Source organism: Hypomesus nipponensis, chromosome 23 (assembly GCF_054491055.1).
Source record: "Hypomesus nipponensis isolate SF chromosome 23, ASM5449105v1, whole genome shotgun sequence".
NCBI lineage: Eukaryota > Metazoa > Chordata > Actinopteri > Osmeriformes > Osmeridae > Hypomesus > Hypomesus nipponensis.
Window position 1 is genome coordinate 18,318,122 of NC_140383.1, and position 21,111 is coordinate 18,339,232.

The 21,111-nt window shown below is 40.0% G+C and overlaps 1 protein-coding gene across 6 annotated transcripts in view; it reads left to right on the forward strand.

Moving 5' to 3' along the window:
* lss (lanosterol synthase (2,3-oxidosqualene-lanosterol cyclase)) overlaps window positions 1-21,111 on the forward strand; it is a 139,135-nt gene that overhangs the window by 86,520 nt on the left and 31,504 nt on the right. For all 6 annotated transcript variants that reach the window (XR_014741562.1, XR_014741561.1, XM_084688225.1 and 3 more), the window contains 4 exons: window positions 8,216-8,313; window positions 9,112-9,139; window positions 9,271-9,327; window positions 9,512-9,583. Coding sequence is in view for 4 of the 6 variants with exons in the window: in XM_084688225.1 (XP_084544351.1) it covers window positions 8,216-8,313; window positions 9,112-9,139; window positions 9,271-9,327; window positions 9,512-9,583 (255 nt within the window). In the remaining 2 variants the exon portion in view is untranslated. The remainder of the gene's footprint in view (window positions 1-8,215; window positions 8,314-9,111; window positions 9,140-9,270; window positions 9,328-9,511; window positions 9,584-21,111) is intronic.

The following is a 21,111-nucleotide window of genomic DNA, read 5'->3' on the forward strand; positions in this document are numbered from 1 at the left end:
TAACTGAGAATATGCCCCCAAAAACGTAAATAAGCTTGACATTTATTTAGGGGAAAATCACTCATTCATAAACATGTCAGTGGTAGCGATCATTTTCAGTAACAAGGCAAAATGCAATATAGCCCTGCTGTGTGGAGAAGCTGCCCCGGTAAATTGTAGGCTACTACTAGACTGTCATGGTAGCGATTGCGTTGGTTGAATTCGATTTAACGTTACTTCCGTTGTACGGTCTAGGCTGAAATGAATTCATGAATAGATTGACAAAGTTTAAGCTGTGGCAATGGAGTTCAGGTTAGTAGTCACTAGTCAGATAGTTTCACCTATTGAAAGAGTTTTGATTTAAGTAAGGGTAGTGCCGAACATGTGCCGCCGTTTGACTTCCTACTAGTACTGTAAACAGCTGTGGAGATGTTTTTGTTAGCTACTGTACTAGACTAGGCTACAGCGTTGCAGTGAGCTACACTGGTTTGAAACCACAGGTAATGATAATTTGACCCACAATTTGTTTACTTGTAATCTACTGTCATAATAAATCCTACAACAAAAATGTATTTGTGAGGAATGTTAATTTTAACGATTGAAAACAGATGCATCATAGACCGCTGTAGTATGTGTTGCACGGGCAACAGAGGCTAATGTCATGATGCTAATGCTTCAGTGAAATAGTAGACTACTGTTTCCAAAAGTAGATGTACTTCCTGAATAATATTAGCTTATATTGTACATTACACATTACAATTGTGTGTCATATCACAAAGTAAAATGAGCAAATAGTTATACCTAGGCCTCTTTGCTTGTGGCGTTTCTGCAGCTGCCTTGCAGTAAACCAGTTAGCCTAGCCATCTCCCAGAAGTTAACGAGCTGCTAAACTAATGTTCTGCTAGAGATAGTCACGCAAATTTTTGTGACGTTAGTGACGTTAGTGGTGTCAGTGACTGTCTAGCAAATTAGCCACTGTTGGTTTCGCTTTTCGCCACAAAAACGTAATTTCTACTTAAACCGTGCAACGGAACGTAAATCCCAATACAAGCAACTCAATCGCTACCATGACTAAACGTTTGACTGTGTAGTCCAAATATTAACAAAGTTTTAGGGGGGCAAAAATAAATAATAATAATAACTAGAAAAGGCTGTTCCTGCGAAACAGCAGTGAGAATGCTGAAAACTTGAATGGGGATAGCTGACCATGCTAAAAAAGCTGAAAATTTTGAAATTTTTTAGAAAGTTATAAGCTGAAGCTTCAAAGCGACCGAAAGGTATTTTAAATAGGGGCGTGAGCTGGACGAAGGCATAAAACTACAGAAAAGAGAAGAAAAATGCAAAACAAAGTGAAAAAAATCAGAAAGAAGAGAAACAATGCATAAAAATGTGAAACTTTGGCAAAAGAATATTTGCCGGAATTTCAAAAGGTCTGAAATGTATGTTAGAAAGGACCTGCAGCAAGATGAAGGCAGAAAAGTACAGAAAAGAGGGGAAAAAAATGAAAAAGTAATGGCAGTTGGAAGATACTGCTGTGAAAGGTATTTTTGAAAGGACCTGGAGCAAGATGAAGTCAGAAAACAGAAGAAAAGAAGAAGAAAATGCTAAACAAAAAGGGGAAAGTTTCAGAAAGATGAGCTGCAGGAAAATGTGAAAATTTAGCAGAAAACCAGTTGCTAGAGAGGATGCAATGGAAGATTTCCTACATAAGTACATCTACTACTTCAAATTGAAAACTGAGAAGATATTTAGAGTAAAGACAAGTTACTTTCCATCTGTGTTCAATTAAAAGTAAAAACTTTCCAGTTACGAAGTGTTTGTTCGCAGGATCAATGCCAGCTGCAGCAAACATTTAACTACCCCAGCCCTGGTTTGGCTGTTTGTGACGGTCAGCTATGACAGTCGAGCCTCAATTTTTGCAGATTGCTGTAAAACTTGCTAAAATAAAAACGATCTAGCTAGATTATGTACACTTTAAGCTCAATGTACATACCTTGTTTGGCCAATTTGGTCGATTGTGGAAAAAAAGTTGAACCGTTTTTAGTTATGGAGAGCCATCGCGCTAGCTCAATTATGAGAAATGTAGCTAGAATCCACACCTCAAACAAGTTAACCTAGACGAAAAACTGTACGTCCAATCCAAAAAATACGGATATTTTCCGAGACCCAAGACTCAAATTTTACCCACCTCTCCATTGAAGTTAGTGAGAGAATTTGAAAGGCTGCTCTCGCTTCAAGGCTCAAAGCTGAAAATCTGTAAATGTGAGCGCTTTAGTAGTTACATTGGCTGAAAGAGGACTGTTTTCCTACATTTTAAGGTTGAATGGTGTCTCCAGTTGAAAGTATGCTAAAGTAGTTAAGTTTGAAAGAGGAAGAAGCCTTTTCATGTTTTACCATTACTTGTAATGGGATAATAATTTGCACAAAAACCTTAATTCTTTAAGAAGTATAAAAGTGAGAAATACCAAAAGTCATAGCCAACACCTCCTGAAGGAGCTGAACGTTTTGATTCCAAAATTGTAGGAATCGGTGAAAGTATGCAGGACTAGTTAAAGGACAATAAACGGCGGAAGAACTAAGAATATGGAATAATAATAAGAAGAAAGAGAAACAGGAATGCTTAACAGCATTCTCACAATAATATATATGTGAGATAACAATGGTTTGTACTCACCGAAGGCAAGCACACCCCAATTAATCATCGAATGAGATCTTACTAGCAAAAATAATCTAAACTCTAATAAGAATAAGTAGTTGAAACAAGGCCAAAGAATATCTAGTTGATACTAATTCATAGACACTTATGATGATATATGTACTGAAAGCGCTTATATCATGTGATATATGTGTATATGCATGTAGGCCTATGTGTAAAACCCTCTTTGATATAATTGACTGGGACATGGCCAGGGAATATGATGAATTGATTAATCAGCTGGTTAAGCGCCAAGTACAGGAACGCATGCTGCGGCTTTGCCAATGTTTTCTGCATCGCCTGTATAAAAATGTACCGGACGCTAAAAACATCAAGGCTATGCAGAGAGTCTGAAGCACAGTTAAAGTTTCAAGTAGCTTTATTGTCAATTTCTTCACATGTCAAGACATAAAAAGGAATCGATATGACGTTTCCCACTCTCCCACAGTGAAACATATAAAAAGCACAGGCACAACAGATAAGACAAGACATATCCTAAAACATAGCGTTACATATTCACATACAGCAGCATAAGTTCATAGCATAAAGCTTGCTGCAGCGTGTGATATTTGCAATGTACGGCCCGAGAAGGTCTTGCAAATAAATGAGTTCTTGTCGGCTGATTCGATATCGGTCAAACAAGAACTCATCCGTGTGAAATAAAGGATCTTGGCGATTGCAAAGAACTATTGGTATGGAAAGCTAATCGAACTAGATTAGCTCCTTGGTCAACTGGGTCTCTCAAAAAGGGAGCTGCCATGTTTTTTTTACGGGGGTGTGACAAGCTTATCCAGCCACACTTACCTTAGCCTGCTCTGGAGTAAGTTAGTGCTAATTGATATGTAACTGTGGTGATTTATCGAAAGTTGCATCCACAAACTAAAAAGAGGGGTGTTTTTTATCTTCGCCTGAAAATTAGCTCGCTAAACCCCTTAGCGAGCTACAACAAATAGCCCCCTGGGAAAGGGTAGGCCTCCTCTATTTTACCTGCAGCAAACACTGGGGATACATTGGGCAAAAATACATTTGACCTAAGACGTGCATTCTATCTCTTACATTTACTTAATTCATCTTAATTCAGGAATAAATTGTGAGATTGCTACATTCCTACTGTACTACCCAGGGGCGTTGTTAGACCCTTTTTACTGGGGCACGTGCCCCAGTATAAATCTACTGTGCCCCAGTAAAATCTAAAGTTTGAGTTTGAACAATTTACTTTATTAGTCAGTGCATTCATTTAGATTGATAATCCCAGAAAAAATAAAGGCAGTATCCAAATCAGTGCTTGTGAAATTGTTTAACCGAAAACACAAACAGATGCACGCAGAATTCCATGTCAGCGCGTGAGCTTGCCAAATAGCCACAGCAGCACGCACACACAAGTCCAGGTGTCGGACTCCGCACACAAGTCAGAATTGAGGTAGGCTAAGAATAGCCTAGCAGTGCATTGTGCGCAGCAAGCTTGAAAGAAAAAAAAGGGATATGAATAGGGGCCTGTGCCCCAGTAGCGCTTTTTAACAACGCCTCTGGTATTACCCCTGTGTTTAGTCTTTGATGCAGTTCAAAGATCCAGTTGTGGTCAGTTTATTTGTTGCTGCGCCAGTTCCTGTTGCATATGCACAGTGCATATGGTTTGTCCATCCATGGGTTCCTATGTTGGTTTGTGTGGATGAGTATTGGGTATTGTGGATCAGTGTGTACCTTTTGTGTGTTTTATAGAGTTGATGATAAATGTTCTAGGTTTTAGCTAAACTCACAATGGTTCCTGACCTGTAAATGTAGATTGGTAGAACTTTCATTTTATTTTATTGCTGCTGTTTAAATTATGTTTGTGTACCTTAGGGCTGTCCCCGAGTAAGATTTTCTTTGGTTGACCAAGACTCAACTAAGACGTCTGAAAATCGATTAATTGAAATTTGAAATGCTTTTTTTTTTTCACCCCCCAAAAAACGTACAAACATTTTCGCAATCTGACTCAAGGGCTGCTGGACATTGCAGATTCAGCCGCTAATAGCCTACTGATAATAAGACTCGTATCACCAGTCCTATTGTAACTGAATGCCGATGGTATTTAGTATCTCTTACGATATACTACAAATAAAAAATATTGTTTGTTTAACATGCAAATCGTCAGAGCGCGCTTATCACTGCCTGAAAACTTGCAGCATGCGAAGTTACTAGAAGCTGAGTGGGGAACGGTGCAACAGAGAAAGATTTTGTTGTCTTGGCCAGAGAAGATAATGTAATTCGATTTGGATGTGATTCTTATAATAGGCATATTCATTTTTCAACCCAGTGCGTTAGCATGAGCGAAGTAGGGCTAGGCCAACTTATGTTTTTCAGGTGGTAGGCTACAGCATATTCAACGTTGAACTATGAAAAATAAAACATTTATTGGCAGAGTTGGCATTCAACATTTTTTCGAGTCACCCGGTACTTTGTAAATGTAAATGTACTTTAAAGAAATGCTGCCATACCACAGATTTATTTGCCGTTTTGACTAATAACACCGACAAAGTAGGCTATGGCAGAGTTTGTAGTTCTGCAGCCAATTGTGCTCGTGCCGTGTGCAAAATACCAAACCAAAACAAAGCGCAGATTGACGAAACGGAAAACCTTTTCGTTTAAATTATATATTTTTAGAGTTACTTTATTTGTCTTAAATAATATAATTTACTATTTCTGTAGAACATTTCATTAATTCAGCACAGGTGATAGAAGCGGGAATCAGATCTCACACTGCCATATGGCAGCTTGACAAAAAAAATCTTAGTTGACCAAGAGCATCGACCAGAAAATTGACTAGTCGACTGAGTGGGGACAGCCCTAGTTTACCTCTCATCTATCAAAAAGGAGGACTGTTCACCTATTTCTTTTGAGGACACTGTCTCACTAGTTTCCATTTTAATTAAATCCGACTCTGTCAGACCTCAGACCACCCCAAACTTTACAATTTTCATTGTTAACCAAGTGCTGTGCTTCAAGTGTGTTCTGCTGCAACAGGACAAGGACTTAAGTAGTAGGAATATGCTAACCAAGGGCACGTCTGCATACAATGGTTCTTCCGAGTGATCCTCTGAGCAATAGCCATGGTCCACAAGTGATCCTCTGAGCAAACAGCCATGATCATTAGAATCTCAATTCTGACCTGTCTGCAATCAAGTTCCTCTCTCCTATGGGTGCAGGTTATCACACAATGAACACTGCAGCTTTTGCCTGTGCTTTTGTGTCCGAGAGTGAGGATTGTAAGGGTGGGTGTCCAGGGTTTTTCCTGGGTCAAAATGGGTCTTCGGTGCTCAAAAAAATAATAATTCTGTGTTACTGTGTCACCTTATTAGCAGACATCTATGTATTTTTTTTTTACCATTTCATAAATAATGGAGGCTTTGCTTGAGGAATCATTTTGCTTCCACTTTAGATTAAAATAGATAGGCTAATAGATTGACGATAGTCCAAGCCCCATGGTGCTATCATGTATGGTTCAAAGATTATCAAGGTTTACCTCTTTACATATACACTGCCTGGCCCAAAGAAAGTTGCCACCTGGTTTTAACTAAGCAAATAGGCTTCAATTTACTAGGGAGCATAAAGACTGGACTCTGGAGCAATGGAAGAAGGTCATGTGGTCTGATGAGTCTAGATTCACCCTGTTCCAGAGTGATGGGCGCATCAGGGTAAGAAGAGAGGCAGATTAAGTGATGCACCCAAAATGCCTAATGTCCACTGTACGAGCCTGTGGGGGCAGTGCTATGATCTGGGGTTGCTGCAGTTGGTCAGGTCTCGGTTCAGCAACAGTATGTGCTCAAAGAATGAATGACCAGGTAATTCCATCTATTTATTTTTGTTCCCTAATGGCACAGGCATATTCCAAGATGACAATGCCAGGATTCATCAAGCTCAAATTGTGAAAGAGTGGTTCAGGGAGCATGATACATCATTTTCTCACATGGATTGGCCACCAATCCAGTCCAGACCTTAACCCTATTGAGAATCTTTGGGATGTGCTGGAGAAGGCTTTGCACAGTGGTCAGACCCTACCATAATCAATACAAGATCTTGGTGAGGGATTAATGCAACACTGTATGGAAATAAATCTTGTGACATTGTAGAAGCTTATCGAAACAATGCCACAGCTAATGCGTGCCGTAATCAAAGCTAAAGGCAGTCCAACTAAATATTAGTGTGACCTTTTTTTTGGCGAGGCAGTGTATATGCTACTACTGACATGTATACCAATAGAATGTAGAACTAACCAGTGGTCAGAAATGGAACACACAAATTATGAAATTCAAGTTGATCTATTATTACTATTCATTTTTATTCGTGCATGTCGGACTGGCCTCGCAACGGAAGGACGGGAGGGGGGCAGTGTCCCTACCAAAGCTGAGACCAAACCTACACCCTTGATTACTATTGATCAAAACAGAACGAGGGTTCGGCTGTACTTGAAAAATACTATTAAACATATTCGCGGACATGCACTGGAAGAGTGGTTAATTGCAATGACGGCTCCAATAGAAGTTATATAACTTTTTAAATATTTTCTAATCAATGTATTTTTTCCCAGGTGTTTTGCAATTTCCTTATATTTTCTTCAAGCCTACACTATATAGTAGCATTCCATTTTAAGAATACCAATGGAGGCTGCTTTGGAAATCGTGAATCAAACTTTTGTCAGCATTTTGAGTGGAAATGTCATTTGCAGTTGTACAGGTGTATTTGTGCAGGTCGGGCTGGCCCTCGCAGCGGAACGACAGTTTAGTGGCCGCTGTGTCCATTCTTGCACCTCACAGTTGGGTATTGATCAGACAAGAAGAAACATTTATCAACTCGATTACTATTGATCAAAACAGAACGAGGGTTCGGCTGTAGCCTACTTGAAACATACTATTGAGAACATATTCGCTGACATGCATTGCACCCGTGATGAACACAGCTTTTTTTCTTCATCGCTGACTTTTTTTTGCCTTGGATGCTCAGGAATTGTCATAGGCGCTCGGGAAAACGGCTTTGGCACACGGCAACGTTTTCTTTATGCAGGAAAATCTCTGCCGGACTGTCTACTTGATGGCTCTAACACCCCATTGTGTAAAGATTTGATCTGATTGGTTGGTCTTGTGTATAAAAGGAATTGTACTGCATTGTCCTGTGAATTCTTCATCCCCTGAGACCTTTTTCCTCAGTTCTGTCTTGTCCTTTCTCCTTGCTCAGCTCTTGCTGTCTCTCTGATTTACAATAATCATGGTAGCGTAGGTAAGAGTTAACTTTCATTTTGTGTAACATCTTTGCCTTGTAATTAATTTCATTCATTTAAAATGTTATTAAAGGCATATTTCATTTAACCTTACTTTGAACATTCTTGCTCCGATTTAACCCATAGAGTCAAATAACTGTAATTCTATTTGCATTGTCATTATTTGGTTCATGCTAATACACTGTTCAGTTTCCCATCTTCCTTTAAAACAAAGGGGAATTAGTTTTGCTTGTTTGGCCAATATTGAACCCCCTACACCATGATTGACCTTGTTGTCTCCCCCTTAGATCTCCAAGGTCATCAACATGCTTGTGCGCTGGCATGTGGACGGACCATTTTCCTCTGCCTTCCAAGAGCATGTGGCCAGAATTCCAGACTACCTCTGGTCAGTCATTCCAAAAGTAATTCCCACATGATATTATGAATGGGACTGCAGCTGAGGTGTGCATAATCTGAAATACATAATGGTAGTTACAACCCCACAGTGTAAGACAAAACTGATACACCCGACATCTGGTCAATGTAGTCTGGTTACCTTGTGATATAACAACACTGTTACCTTATGGCCACCACATACGACAGGCAATTTGCAGGCAACCAACACAGACACACATATCGCTACCATTAGTGAATGGGACAGAACACACAGCCGCGGTGTGTTGCTGTGTTGCCTGGCAAAATATCGCTTCACTTCTATTTTTGAGGCAATGCTACACACATCAAATAATTACAGGGAACTGGCAGGGATATATATATATATATATATATATATATATATATAAAGAAATAGACCTACCTAGGCAGAAACTATTTTATATAGACCTATTCAAAAAAAAAATACTACAACCCCCCCCTCCACTTGTGTGAGGCGGCCTTTAGATGTGTGCTGGATAGTGTGCAGGCAAGCTCAGAGATAACGGTAACAAGGTGAAAAGCCTGAACTACATCCAATTGTGGGTATGTATTTTCCAGATTCATCAAGCCATGTATGTGGTCATAACCCTCGAAAGCGAAATTATTTACACATGGGAGGTGATATGTCGACCTGTGGTCAATCAAAATCAGTCTCTACTCCATTAAACTCTTTAAACAATGTACATGTTTGAAAACGGAACTTAAACAAATTCTGCTGAATTTTACTGTTAAGAACTCACAAACTAACAAATGGCCTTCAATTGTTTAGGTTGGGTTTGGATGGCATGAAAATGCAGGTATGCAATTATTAAATCATAGTCAAATCTTTATTGATTTTGTTTATTTGACATGCAAACACTTTGCCACATTCTTCCAGTATACTCACCCTTTTTGTATGTCTCACCCTTATTTGCATGATGTTGTAAAGGGAACCAATGGATCACAGCTATGGGACACAACTTTTGCAGTACAGGCCTTCTTAGAGGTGATGTATTGATATCAACTTGACCTCTTTAAGACAAATCAAAAATAGACTCCACCATTGAATTTACTTTATACATTTACAATGGCAATTGATAGTGTATTTGTTTTTAAATTGTTTTTAATATAGCCTAGCGCTAACTATTTCATGCATATTTTTGGTTGTTGAAGCATGTGTTTTCTTTTAGGCAGGAGCCCAGAACAACCCCAAGCTTTTAAAATGCCTTAGACAGGCCTACCAGTTCCTCATGGTCACCCAGGTGAGGATCCACAGTAGGCTATATTGCGATATTGCTATATTGCCAATTCTATGCTAATTGCACGTACATTTCACCACTGTGTCATTGAGCTACAAGCAATTGTTTGCTCTTTCGTGGAGCTCCGCCCCATAGGGGAGCTCTGCTCTTTATGGTTTACCTCTTTGCGTATACGCAGCCAGTCAACTGAAGCTTAACTGTATCCATCACACGTTCCCTATATAAGAGGTTGCCAGCCTGCTGCTCATTTTCCTATGCAATTTTCCTATAAACTCAAAATCAAAGTAAAAATACTGAATATAATGAAGCTGCAAGATTTTCCTGATAGGACAACCCTCCAGTCCTTTGCTTGCATGAAAATAAGGAGGATAATTGTCCCACAAGGCCCTAAAGGCCCACAACCGGTGCCGTCAAATGGATGGCAGTAGAGATGGGTACAATTATTGTTTTGTCTGCCTCGGCCAGTGTCATGCCAAAGCTCCCTGCTGCTGGCACCTCTGCCTCCCCAATCTGAGTGAGGAGAGATCTCAAGAGATTATCATGCTTCTTGGTATGCACATGACCCTTACGAGAAAGAAGGCATCGGTTCCCCCCACTGGTGATACTATGTGCTTTAAAGTGTCAAACCAAAAGGACAGGTGCTGCCCTCCTTTTTCAAGCATAATATGACACCTAAGTTGGCCACAACCACATCTTTAAATTTAAAAGCGTTCATATGACACAAAAGGTGTCAGCGTCTGTTCACGCCAAAGGCCAATTTAAAGAAGATCCAAAGTCATAGTGCTGCTGTGCTGCAGGGATCGTGAGACATGTCTGCATGATTTCAGTCAGGTCGCAATTAGAATAGTGGTTTGGGTACTTCTTCTGCAGAATCGTTCAGGTTCAGAATCATTCAAAATCGTTCAGGCCAATCACTAGTCTTGTTGAACCAGGAGGAGCTTGGCAAGATCTTTTGGAATGCCAATCCTGATGGCATTTACCACACCATTGTTGATAACGCTGGACTCAGAGATTGATTGTCATCTTAGACTTCTATACAGTTCAGAGTTAGGAGGAGTCCTGTCTCTGAAGTTGATTGGGGGAAGCTGGGTTATCAACTCCCCCCTCCTTCCTTCACACCTACCAAAGATATGAACCTACCAAAGGTGTGAAATGGATATCTTGAAGGAAGAAGTAGAAGTTACTAGACTCAAGATTACAGTAAACACATAAGGTTTTTTTCGATTGCTTAGATGCATTGGTCAAAACTGAAGTCACTTTTTCAAAACTCTTCACACAGTCTGCATTAACAACATGCAGGAGAGCCAAACTCCTCCAAAACTAACTCAAACCACCAAAACACTATATACGTCTCAAAATAAGCTTGTTACACCACAACACTGGCAAAAATTCTCACTCAGAAGCAAGGGCGAAATAGTCAATCAAACATTGGGGCGGACAGCTGTGGGACTTTCTGTGTTGGGCTTATTACCCCATCTTACCCATAAACATTCACTCACAATGTCAGTTAAGAGCTATTAATGTCAGTCTGGTGTCCTGTACCTTAAAACATGTTAAATGAACTACTACTCTGTTAATAATGTCTAACATCTCCAGAAACATACTTTTTTTTTTTTTTTTCAAAAGAAATAACGGACGTTTAGCTGCTGAAGTCTCGTTCATTTTTGACCCCTATACCGCAAAATACAACAGCAACGCAATTCCATAGGGATGAAAATTATGAAGGGAGAAAGAACAAATTAGTCCAAAATAACTTGCAAGATAGCCCAATTCAGAGAACAGGAACATAGCCCAAAACGCTGTCAAAGCATTGGTACGTTTGACTAGCCTGTCACTGCATGACTGCTATCCCAGTTTGCTGTAAAGCCAGGCTACATGCTAGCCTGTATAGGTTGCTGTCGGCTAGCTTGTCAAAGGTCCCATACAAGCTGTATAGTATTGCAATCAAAATTTGCACTAATTCTACAATTCTCTCAAAATTATAGTGTAAATCACCTTGTCCTTATCTCAGGGATTATGTTAGCCAAATACTGGATATTTACCATACATAAATATTTGCCAAATGTCTGTCTGATGTTGCGCTGCTAACTCACTCATTGACGTATGAGCTATAGAGAAAACATGACATATATTTCAGGAAAAATAGGTTTTGTTAATGTATAGTTTAAGGCAAGTCGAATGGGTTTGGGAAATGACCTGGCCGGGATTGGATATTTTCGGAGCTGGAAAGAAAGACGTAGGCTAGCAGTCATCGATATTGCCTGCATAATCATACAGTTTGAACAAATATTGGGGGGGACAAATTGTCCTTCTTTAAATATTGGGAGGGACAAGTCCCCCTGTCCCCCCATATAATTACGCCCTTGCTCAGAAGCATACATTGTCACTCATAACACACTGACTTAACACTAACAACAGGGAGCATTACAAAACGTATGAACTTTTATCTGTGAAGTTTGAATCATTTTTCACATGAATCAGGATTTCATCATGTAACAGAAATAACACCTTTTAAATTTGACTACAAAAGTATGTACAAGAATGAATAAAAAATGCAGCAATTTGCTTCAGTATCCTTTGTTTTCCATATCTTTACTGTATATGTAGCAATTGACCTACTATTTAAAAATACAAAATTGAAACACAATTCTAAATGATCAATGATAATGCAATTGCAATAGTAAATACCCCCAAAAAACATGTATAGTGTAATCACTCAAGCTGTACAGTACTTTGAGGGTTATAGTTCTCCCTCTCCTGTATTTGGACATAATTGTGGTCCTAATCTCATCAGAGACCACTGCTCTTGGTTTCCTCTCACTTGTCCTCCACGCATTCTCCCTCTCCCTGCCTCTTTTCTTCCTAACCTGTCTTCCTTGTTTCTTGATCCATGTTTCTAAACTGTAAATCATTACAAAGCTGTCCCCTTTTGTCTGTTTGGATATGAGACAAAAAACTGCTGAAATTGCAATCAGAATTATTCAATATTGTTAAATTACTGTATTTTTACGTAAAGTAAATATATCGATTTGTGTTACATAGCATAAATAGTGTGTTAGATAACATAGATGGTGTTAAAATCATCTAAACAAATATCACTAAAGAAACTAAACTTATGAGGAGCGAACATGACTTAGCAACAACACCCTACCACTACACTTACCGTACTTTTTCTGTAAATTATACTTGTTTTTTTCTGTATTTCAGAATTACAGGTAATACAAATAGAAAGACAATGGCAAACTGTAAATTAAATTTTTTACATGAGAATTACAGCTAAATGTTGTTACTTAAAAATACACTAAAATTACAGTTTTTTTTACAAATATTAACAACATTTTCACTAAAATGTTCTGTTAAAACCATAGTTAATATAACTAGAGTAAGCTACCTTTGTCTTCCAAGATGGCGTCCCCATTCATTTCTATGAAAAGTGGTCAGTGGCGCAGTGAGGCAAGTGAGAGCGGGCGCGGCCATCTTTCCACTTCCGTGTCTTCAGGTCTAGCTTTAAACAGTGGCTCTCTTTTTCCCTTGCTCCAAGACCTTGTGCACGCTTGCAACTAGCTGTACACGTCATACTTTGCGACAACCAGACGCGAGCATAGATTTATATGGTTACGAGCGTGTGAGCTAAGGCATTGCAGTTGCCGAATCTATGGGCAGCATGGGGTACAAGTCCGATAAGAATCAGACACATGATGCAAACTTAACGGAAATGTATTCTGTCTCTGTATAGTATTCCACTTGTTTTTTTGAAATAGGCTATAGGGCTATTCTAGATGGAACTCATCACGTGTTGCTTTTTTTCTTCGTGATACGAGTATGATTTCCAAAGCATTGTATCGGATGAAATAAACTGTTAACATGAACAGCTTCGTCGTTGTTCTCGCCAGGCAAAGAAAGCTTAAGTCATTTTGGTAACCAAAATCTTCCATAATGCAGACTTACCATAGCTTACTGTCAACTTTATATTCAAACGAAATGCCACGAAATTCACACTGCCTTCAATTTAACATCAGTGTAGAAATATGGCCTGTGTTTTATATGTTCATCCTATAAAACCAAACGCCTAGTAATAGATATAACGTGATCTAACAAGACTTGGTAATAATGTAATAAATAAAAGCTTGAGAACTGTGTCTAAAATATACTTTATTGAACATTTGCCTTTGAAAGGGGAATATTCGCAGAACCATATAGGCTACAAGACGTTTCCATCAGATGTAGAGTCACTGAGGACCTTAATTCATTGTCCCCCAAAAGCTGTCTGGCTTGATGACACAATAAAAAAAAGAATAATGGGTGTGTTTAACAAAAGCTTCTGAAGGCAAGACTAATAATATAATTTCCTATTGTGGTTACTGGTTAAAGTATTAATCTTCGTCTTTGCTCCAGATAGACGTCAACAATCTATGCTCGCGCTTAATATAATATATTTTCCTGAACCTTTTTACGAAAAATCAAATATGTTTTAAAATAACGGGAATAAACTATATTAACAATATTTCATGTATGTGTGACAACCATTTGCTAAACTTGCTACAACAGGGCAAGCAACTCAAGCCAGTTCTCCCTGTGCTCATTCAATATAAGTCTATGGCTCATTCAGCTCCATGTAAATCGGCTATCGGCCAGTGTGAACTTTTGTGCTCGTGCCCAGTTAGCATCCGCGAGCACATTTGCAGGAAACTTTTGTTGACTTAAGCAAATAAATTGGGGTGCTAGTTTACCCATTTCGGATTGGTTTCAAACTTAGCCAAAATCGGGAAAAATTATTCTATGAAAAAGCTAGTAGTATGAGCCAGGTTCGAGAATTGAACAAAAATTATTGGGGGAGATAGTTTTGTAAATGTTGACTGGAGTTAATAGAATAGAAACGACCGGAAGAGTCGGAAACCTAACCGTTGCTTCAAGCCGAGGGGCGAGGGGTGGGGGCTTGGTTAAAATACACAACTTCACTTTATCAAAACTAGCTATTTTAACGGTTATTTTGCTGATATTTACTTTCATCCCACGGACAAATAACGTAACCATTTTTGGTTTAGAATAGGAACCTTGAATTGTGAACTGAGCTTGGGTAGTTGACGTCATGCAATCCCAGCATGCACCAGTCAATATCAAAGTCTACAAAAGCCTCTCTTGGAAGTCACTTTTGATAAAAGCGTCTGCTAAATGAATAAATGTAAAGACACCAGAGTAGGTCGAAGGAAATTTGAATAGAAAGTTGTGTATCGGCAGCGCTCCCATTACCCAGAATGCCCGCGGCAAGCTGAAAAGCTACAGAGTTAAAGGGGCGATTGATTGCAAAACCGATTTTACCTTGTCAAAAATGACAGTTTGGTGTGTAAAATAGACATACAGTGAACATCAAAGTCCATGACGCCTCTTTACTATGCAAATCTCACAATTTTTTACTGCTGCTGTGAAACAATAGGTTTCTAAAAAATCCACCGCTGTGACATCCCAACGGGGCTCCACCTTTTTTGGCTCATTGTCACACCCCAACATTTACCTACAGACCAGCCCACCGGTGTTCTGGCCCAGGAATATAAATGGAGGTCGCGTAGATCGCAGACACTAGTTTATCTGTGCGCTGCTCTGTGTAGCCTACTTCCACGGGAATTGAAAGAAGAACGTTTTTCTAAGGATATTGAAAATGGGCCGCAGTCGTAAATGCAGTGTTCCAGGCTGTACAGGGAATGCTGACAGTCAAAGTCTTCCCATGGAACCAAACACTTGACGGGCATGGCTGGCTGATGTTTGTCTATTAGAAGATCCCTGTGAAGTTCGACACTCATTTATTCATTTGCTTGAACCATTTCACCAAAGACAGTTTTGAAATATAGCTGCAAGCAGCGATGCGGGTTCCTCCGCAAAATGGCAAAATATTATAAAAATGTTCATTGTATAAGGTCAAGCGTTGGACAACAAGAGAGCAAAACTACTTCATGTAGGGCCAACTACAATAGGCTGAATGGGGATTTGAAATCATGTGCATAAGGTTACTAGGCAGCCTCTCCATCCTCTCTGCTACACACCAACTGTTGAAAAAGTATGAGTAGAAAGGGCAGAGTATTAGCTTTGGTCAGCTTTGGGACAAAGGTTAAGAAACGGTTGACATTCCAAAAGTGGAATTGCGCATGGTATTTCATAATGATGTCATCCTGTTTAACTAAACAGATATTCAAATTTAAGACAGGCTAAAAGACTGCTGCTGGATTCAAACCTACAACCTTATACTTTGCCGGTCACTGTCCCAGTCCATTGAGCTATTCTCAGTGTTGAATATTGTCATGTTCCGTTACTGTATACAAAAGTAAGCCGTTTCTTCTGTGGTAAGAGTTGTTAGATTCAGCCAAAGTTTAAACTACTCAAATTCAATCATATTGTGACATACCAAGGTGAAATTGTTGATTGTAATTCAGAGTGATGTCATCTTGAACCCAATAAGGTTTGAAAACCATCAGTCAAAATGATATTTGATTCATTGACAAAGATATTGAGGCAATGTGTACATTTACATAAATACACTTTCATCCATTTTGTATTGCATTTCTTATTCCATGTCTATATAAAGACATGTATTCTACACATCTGGAACACATTTCAAGTCGATTGGGTCTATGGTTTGAGTAAAAAGGGTTTTGAAGGTTGTACCAAATTTGGACAGTACAGCAAAATCTATCATGGCGGACCTTATGGGTCCTTGAGGCTTTTTTGTTCCCCATGGTAATAAGGCATGTATACCAATTTTCAGGCATTTTGGAGTAACGGGGCGCTGGGGAAATAACGTAGACTTTGGGCGTGTTTTATAGTGCCACCTATGGGCGCACATGGGCCACTAGCCGTCTGGGAGTAATGAGTGACCTGTTGTATCATTGGGCCAAATTGGAAAAAATCGGGTCCAGGACTTTGAGCTGTTGGGTCATTTAGCGGAGAAATATAATAATAATAATAATAGGAATACTAACAAAAACAATAGGTTCCCTCCTACCGGAGGAACCCTAATGAAAACCTCTGACAATTTAAAGAAGGATTTGCTAAGCCGCTGTTGCTGAAAAGAGTGCGGTTCCAACCGTATGCTCATGTTGTGATTTTGTCACTAACAGTCAGCAATGCTAACGTCTCCTGTATCTAGCATAGGTAGAATGCTGTTTCTAAACACATCAACATACCTTAATTAGCAAATGACTCTAGCTAGACTAGCTGTAGACGGCACTAGAAGGAAAGCTTCCGAAAAAATATGTCTCAGGGAGTCAGTTGGCTGAGCGGTTAGTAATCTGAAGGTCGCCAGTTCGATTCCCGGCTGCGCCAAAAATGACGTTGTGTCCTTGGGCAAGGCACTTCACCCTACTTGCCTCGGGGGGAATGTCCCTGTACTTACTGTAAGTCACTCTGGATAAGAGCATCTGCTAAATGACTAAATGTAAAATGTTGTCTCGTTGCTTCTTTAGACCAGTTTATTAACAAACAAACAGCCGCGTTTCGGCTCAAGCCAACGTCAGTGTGTAGCTTGAACACCAGAATGGATGCTTTTTATCATAGAGGGGTTAAGGGTCAAGGGTTGCAAGTGAATCACATGACAACAACAGGTGCGCAGATTCACAACATATTTGCACACAAGGCACAGTACTTTAGACTATACTAAATAAGTTGACAAATCAAGTAGGCTAAACAAAAATGCAAACCGAATGATTGAGGCGGTAATGCAACAGCCCCTTCAGCCACCTCTCCTGTTGTATCCTAATACAACAATAAGCAATATGCTCCACATTACTCATGTGCATAACCCAGTGAATATATACATATCTTTACACAGAGAGATCATAAAAAAACAGTTCAAAACTAGCTCTTCATTCAAACCATTAGGGTGTACTGTTTGAAGCATAAAAATCCAGTAGGCCTCCCGCTGAAGGAGATAGCCCTCTCTGTCACCGCCCCATTTAAGAGCTTTCACTGCCTCCATGCCTTGAAATTTCAAGGTGCAGACGTCGTGCCCAGATTCATTCAAATGTCTTGCTACAGATAATTTAATGTTGTGATTATGTATATTTCTTTTGTGTTGATTTATTCTTACTCTCAATTCTCTTTTTGTTTTTCCAACATAACAAAATCCGCATGGGCATTTCAATAGGTACATGACAAAAGTCGTGCAGCAAGTGATTCTCCCCCTCACAGGGAATGATTTGCCAGTCCGCTGGTGTAGGAAGGAATTACCCTTGATCATTGCATTACAATTAACGCAACCCCTGCAGGGGAGATTGCCAGGATCAAGATTTGTAAACCAATTGGCGGAGCATGCGAATCTGCTCTCACCAGCGTATCTCTCAAGTTTGGAATCTTTTATAAGCAAAAAGTGGAGGATCTTTGAACGATTGACCGATCTGTGAGTCGCTAGATAGAATATGCCAATGTTTTTTGACTATAAACTTGACCTCGGACGACAGGGATGAAAAAGTTGTAGACAAGACAATTCGTTTTTCTGAAGTAGTTTCTTTCTTTTTGAAAAGTGAATCTCGCTCTATGATGCGTACCTTATTCAACCATGCATCCAGATTGATCTTATCATAGCCTTTGGAAAAGAAACGGTCATACAAAATGTTGGCCTGACCTTCGAGTTCTACTTCAGTGCTGCAAATTCTCCTCATACGTAAAAATTGACTATATGGGAGGCTATTTTCCATAGAGGGAGGGTGGTATCTTTTTGAGTGTGTTTTTGAGTTCTGTTTGTGGGTTTGCGAAACACTGACATCTGTAAGACCTGCCCCGTGGATCTAGAGACCAGAACATCAAGAAATGATATAAAGGACGTCAAATTCCAATGTAAATCGTATGGAGTTAAGTCTAGAGTTCAGGAATTCATGAAATTGGTTAAGTTGTTCCACTGTACCACTAAAGATAAAGAAGACATCATCAATATATTGGAACCAACATTTTAGACGGTGGTTAAAGACATTTTCAGAGGAATAAGTCCATCTCAAACTTGCCCATGAACAGGTTTGCGTAGTTAAGGGCAAATGGAGAACCCATTGCTGTGCCCTTCACCTGGTGGTAGAAGTTATTTTAAAATTTGAAATAGTTCATGGTCAGCACACAGTGTGCCAAGTCCCATAGGAAAGTCGCTGGACGCTCATTAACATCACAAGATTTTAAATAATGTTCTAAGGCAGACAAGCCTAGGTCGGGGGCGATGTTGGTATACAGGCTGGTTACATCCATAGTGCATAAGAGGTAATTGTCAGATACATGGACATTCATCAATTTACTCAGAAAATCAGGTGTCTCTAAAGTATGAAGGCAATGTTCAGACGATTGGCTTTATATACCAGTCTACATATTGAGAGATGGCTTCAGTTAGAGATTGACAGCCGTCCACAATTGGACGCCCGGGAATGGTGCCTTCTTATTTCTTATGTATTTATTCTTTTTTTTTTTTTGTATAAACGATATGGTTGTACGGGATGTGCTTGTAGTAAAAAGTCAAATTTTTTGTGATATAATTGTCTGATCTGCCACTTCAGAATTTGTTTGATCATATTGAAGAAACGGCTAGTTGGATTGCACGAAAGGGGGGCGTAGAACTCCTGGTTTCCAAGTAGATTGAGAATTTATTTGCGATATGTCGCTTTGTCTGGTATTACTAGCGCGCCTCCCTTGTCAGCAGGCTTTATCACAATCGACTCATCCTCATTAAGAGCATGTAAAGCTTTGCGCTCTTTGAAAGAAAGGTTTGGATAGAAATGTAGATATCTTGTCAATTGATTAGTGACATCCTGATCAACCAGACGGCAGAAGGTCTGGACCGAGGGATTAAACACTGGGGGCATAATAGTACTTTGTGGCCGAAGTGTCTCTTAGCCGAATCATCCCTAGAAACAGTCGCTGCACTAGGCTGAGCTAGGGGCACGGGGCTTATTGTAAAGAAAGACCTAAATTTAATAGATCTAAAAACTTGAAACGTTAAATCTTTGTCATGAAGGGATCAGTGTGCCTCGATGGAACAAAAGAAAGACCCTTCGAAAGAACGTCAGTCTCTTCCACACTAAGCGGTCTTTTGGATAGGTTTACCACATTGGATACCTCTGTAACCCGCCCCCATCGTCCTGCGTAGTCGGTGTTTCTTGCCACCCCTCCGTGTCGGTCTCCTCTTCTGTTTTGAGGCCTGTATCCCCATATCCCCCCCTGAAATAAACGATTTGCGGTACCTGTTGATGAACTTTCATTTGCAGATTCATCAGTTGAGAGGCCGCTGGAGAAGCAATCAGTTTGGTGTGTGGTGCGCATTCTGCGAGCAGGTGCAGGGTTGGAGAGCCACGGTAGATATGGTCATTTTTGTAATCCATGGTGTCTCGGCGGCATTCTTGTCAGGAGTATACCTGGCCTCGCTCAATCTGCCAAAACCACCAAGTGCAGAGCTCCACTATGGGACAGAGCTCCACGATGTAGAATAATGGTAATGGAGATAACTCCAGTTCTATGAATGGAGCAGAGCTCCATAGCGTTGCTAGCCCAGCTCGCCTTATTTCAACCTGGCTGTTTTCAATAGTTTTTGGAGAATGAGCAGCGGGCTGGCACCCTCTTATACAGGGTACCTGCGGTGGATACACGTAAGCTTGTATCCTAGTTGACTTTGTCCTCGTTGATCACTAGGAGTAGAGCTATGGGGCTCTGCTACACTCATAGAACTGGAGTTATCTCCATAACCATCAGCATCTATGTTCATGTGTCTCCACCCCTACATAGCTATCTATAGTTAGATGAGTATTGCTTTGATTGTATAATTAACGCATCACATTCCCTGTTCCCTATTTAAGAAAAACACACAGCACACATTTGTAGCTCTGTTTAGTAATTAATATGCATTTGCTGATGAGCAATATCAGAGCAAACAAAACTAGCTAGCATAACACAGCTGGCACAAGAAGGAAGTATGTGGCAGGCCCACCTCCACATCCATTATTCTCATGAAGCCAGGGGCGGACTGGCCATCGGGGATACCAGGAGAATCTGACGTGTCTTCTGAAATGTGTTCTTACGGACTTCGGAAGTTTAAAGTGAGAAATTAAACATATACAGTATGATGTAATTTCTTTGTAATCATCCAAAATAATGCTAAGTGTATTAGGGATGTGCATCTCCATCACTGAGGACGATGCGACACACATCTCGATGCACATCAGTCACAAGCTGCTGTAAACACTGTCATAACACTACACACTAAATTGAACTCAAATGTCCTACTTTTCCTACTCATACGTCCCACTTATTTTTAATCAATGACTCAGCTATCTCTCATCTTACTTTGTCGTACACAACAGAGATTTGTTTTGTCGGAGAATAGCTTCCTATTGTTGCTAGGGGTACCGCTGGAGCTAGCCACTGACTGTAGCCATAGCTGAATCCGAGGGGCAGACGTCTCCACACAAATAGCCTACCCTGTAGCCTCTTCAGGTGACTAGGCCTACCTAAATTAGCTGTCCTCTATCTTTGTACTTTATAGCAGTACGATATATCTTGCCAATTGCATGGGT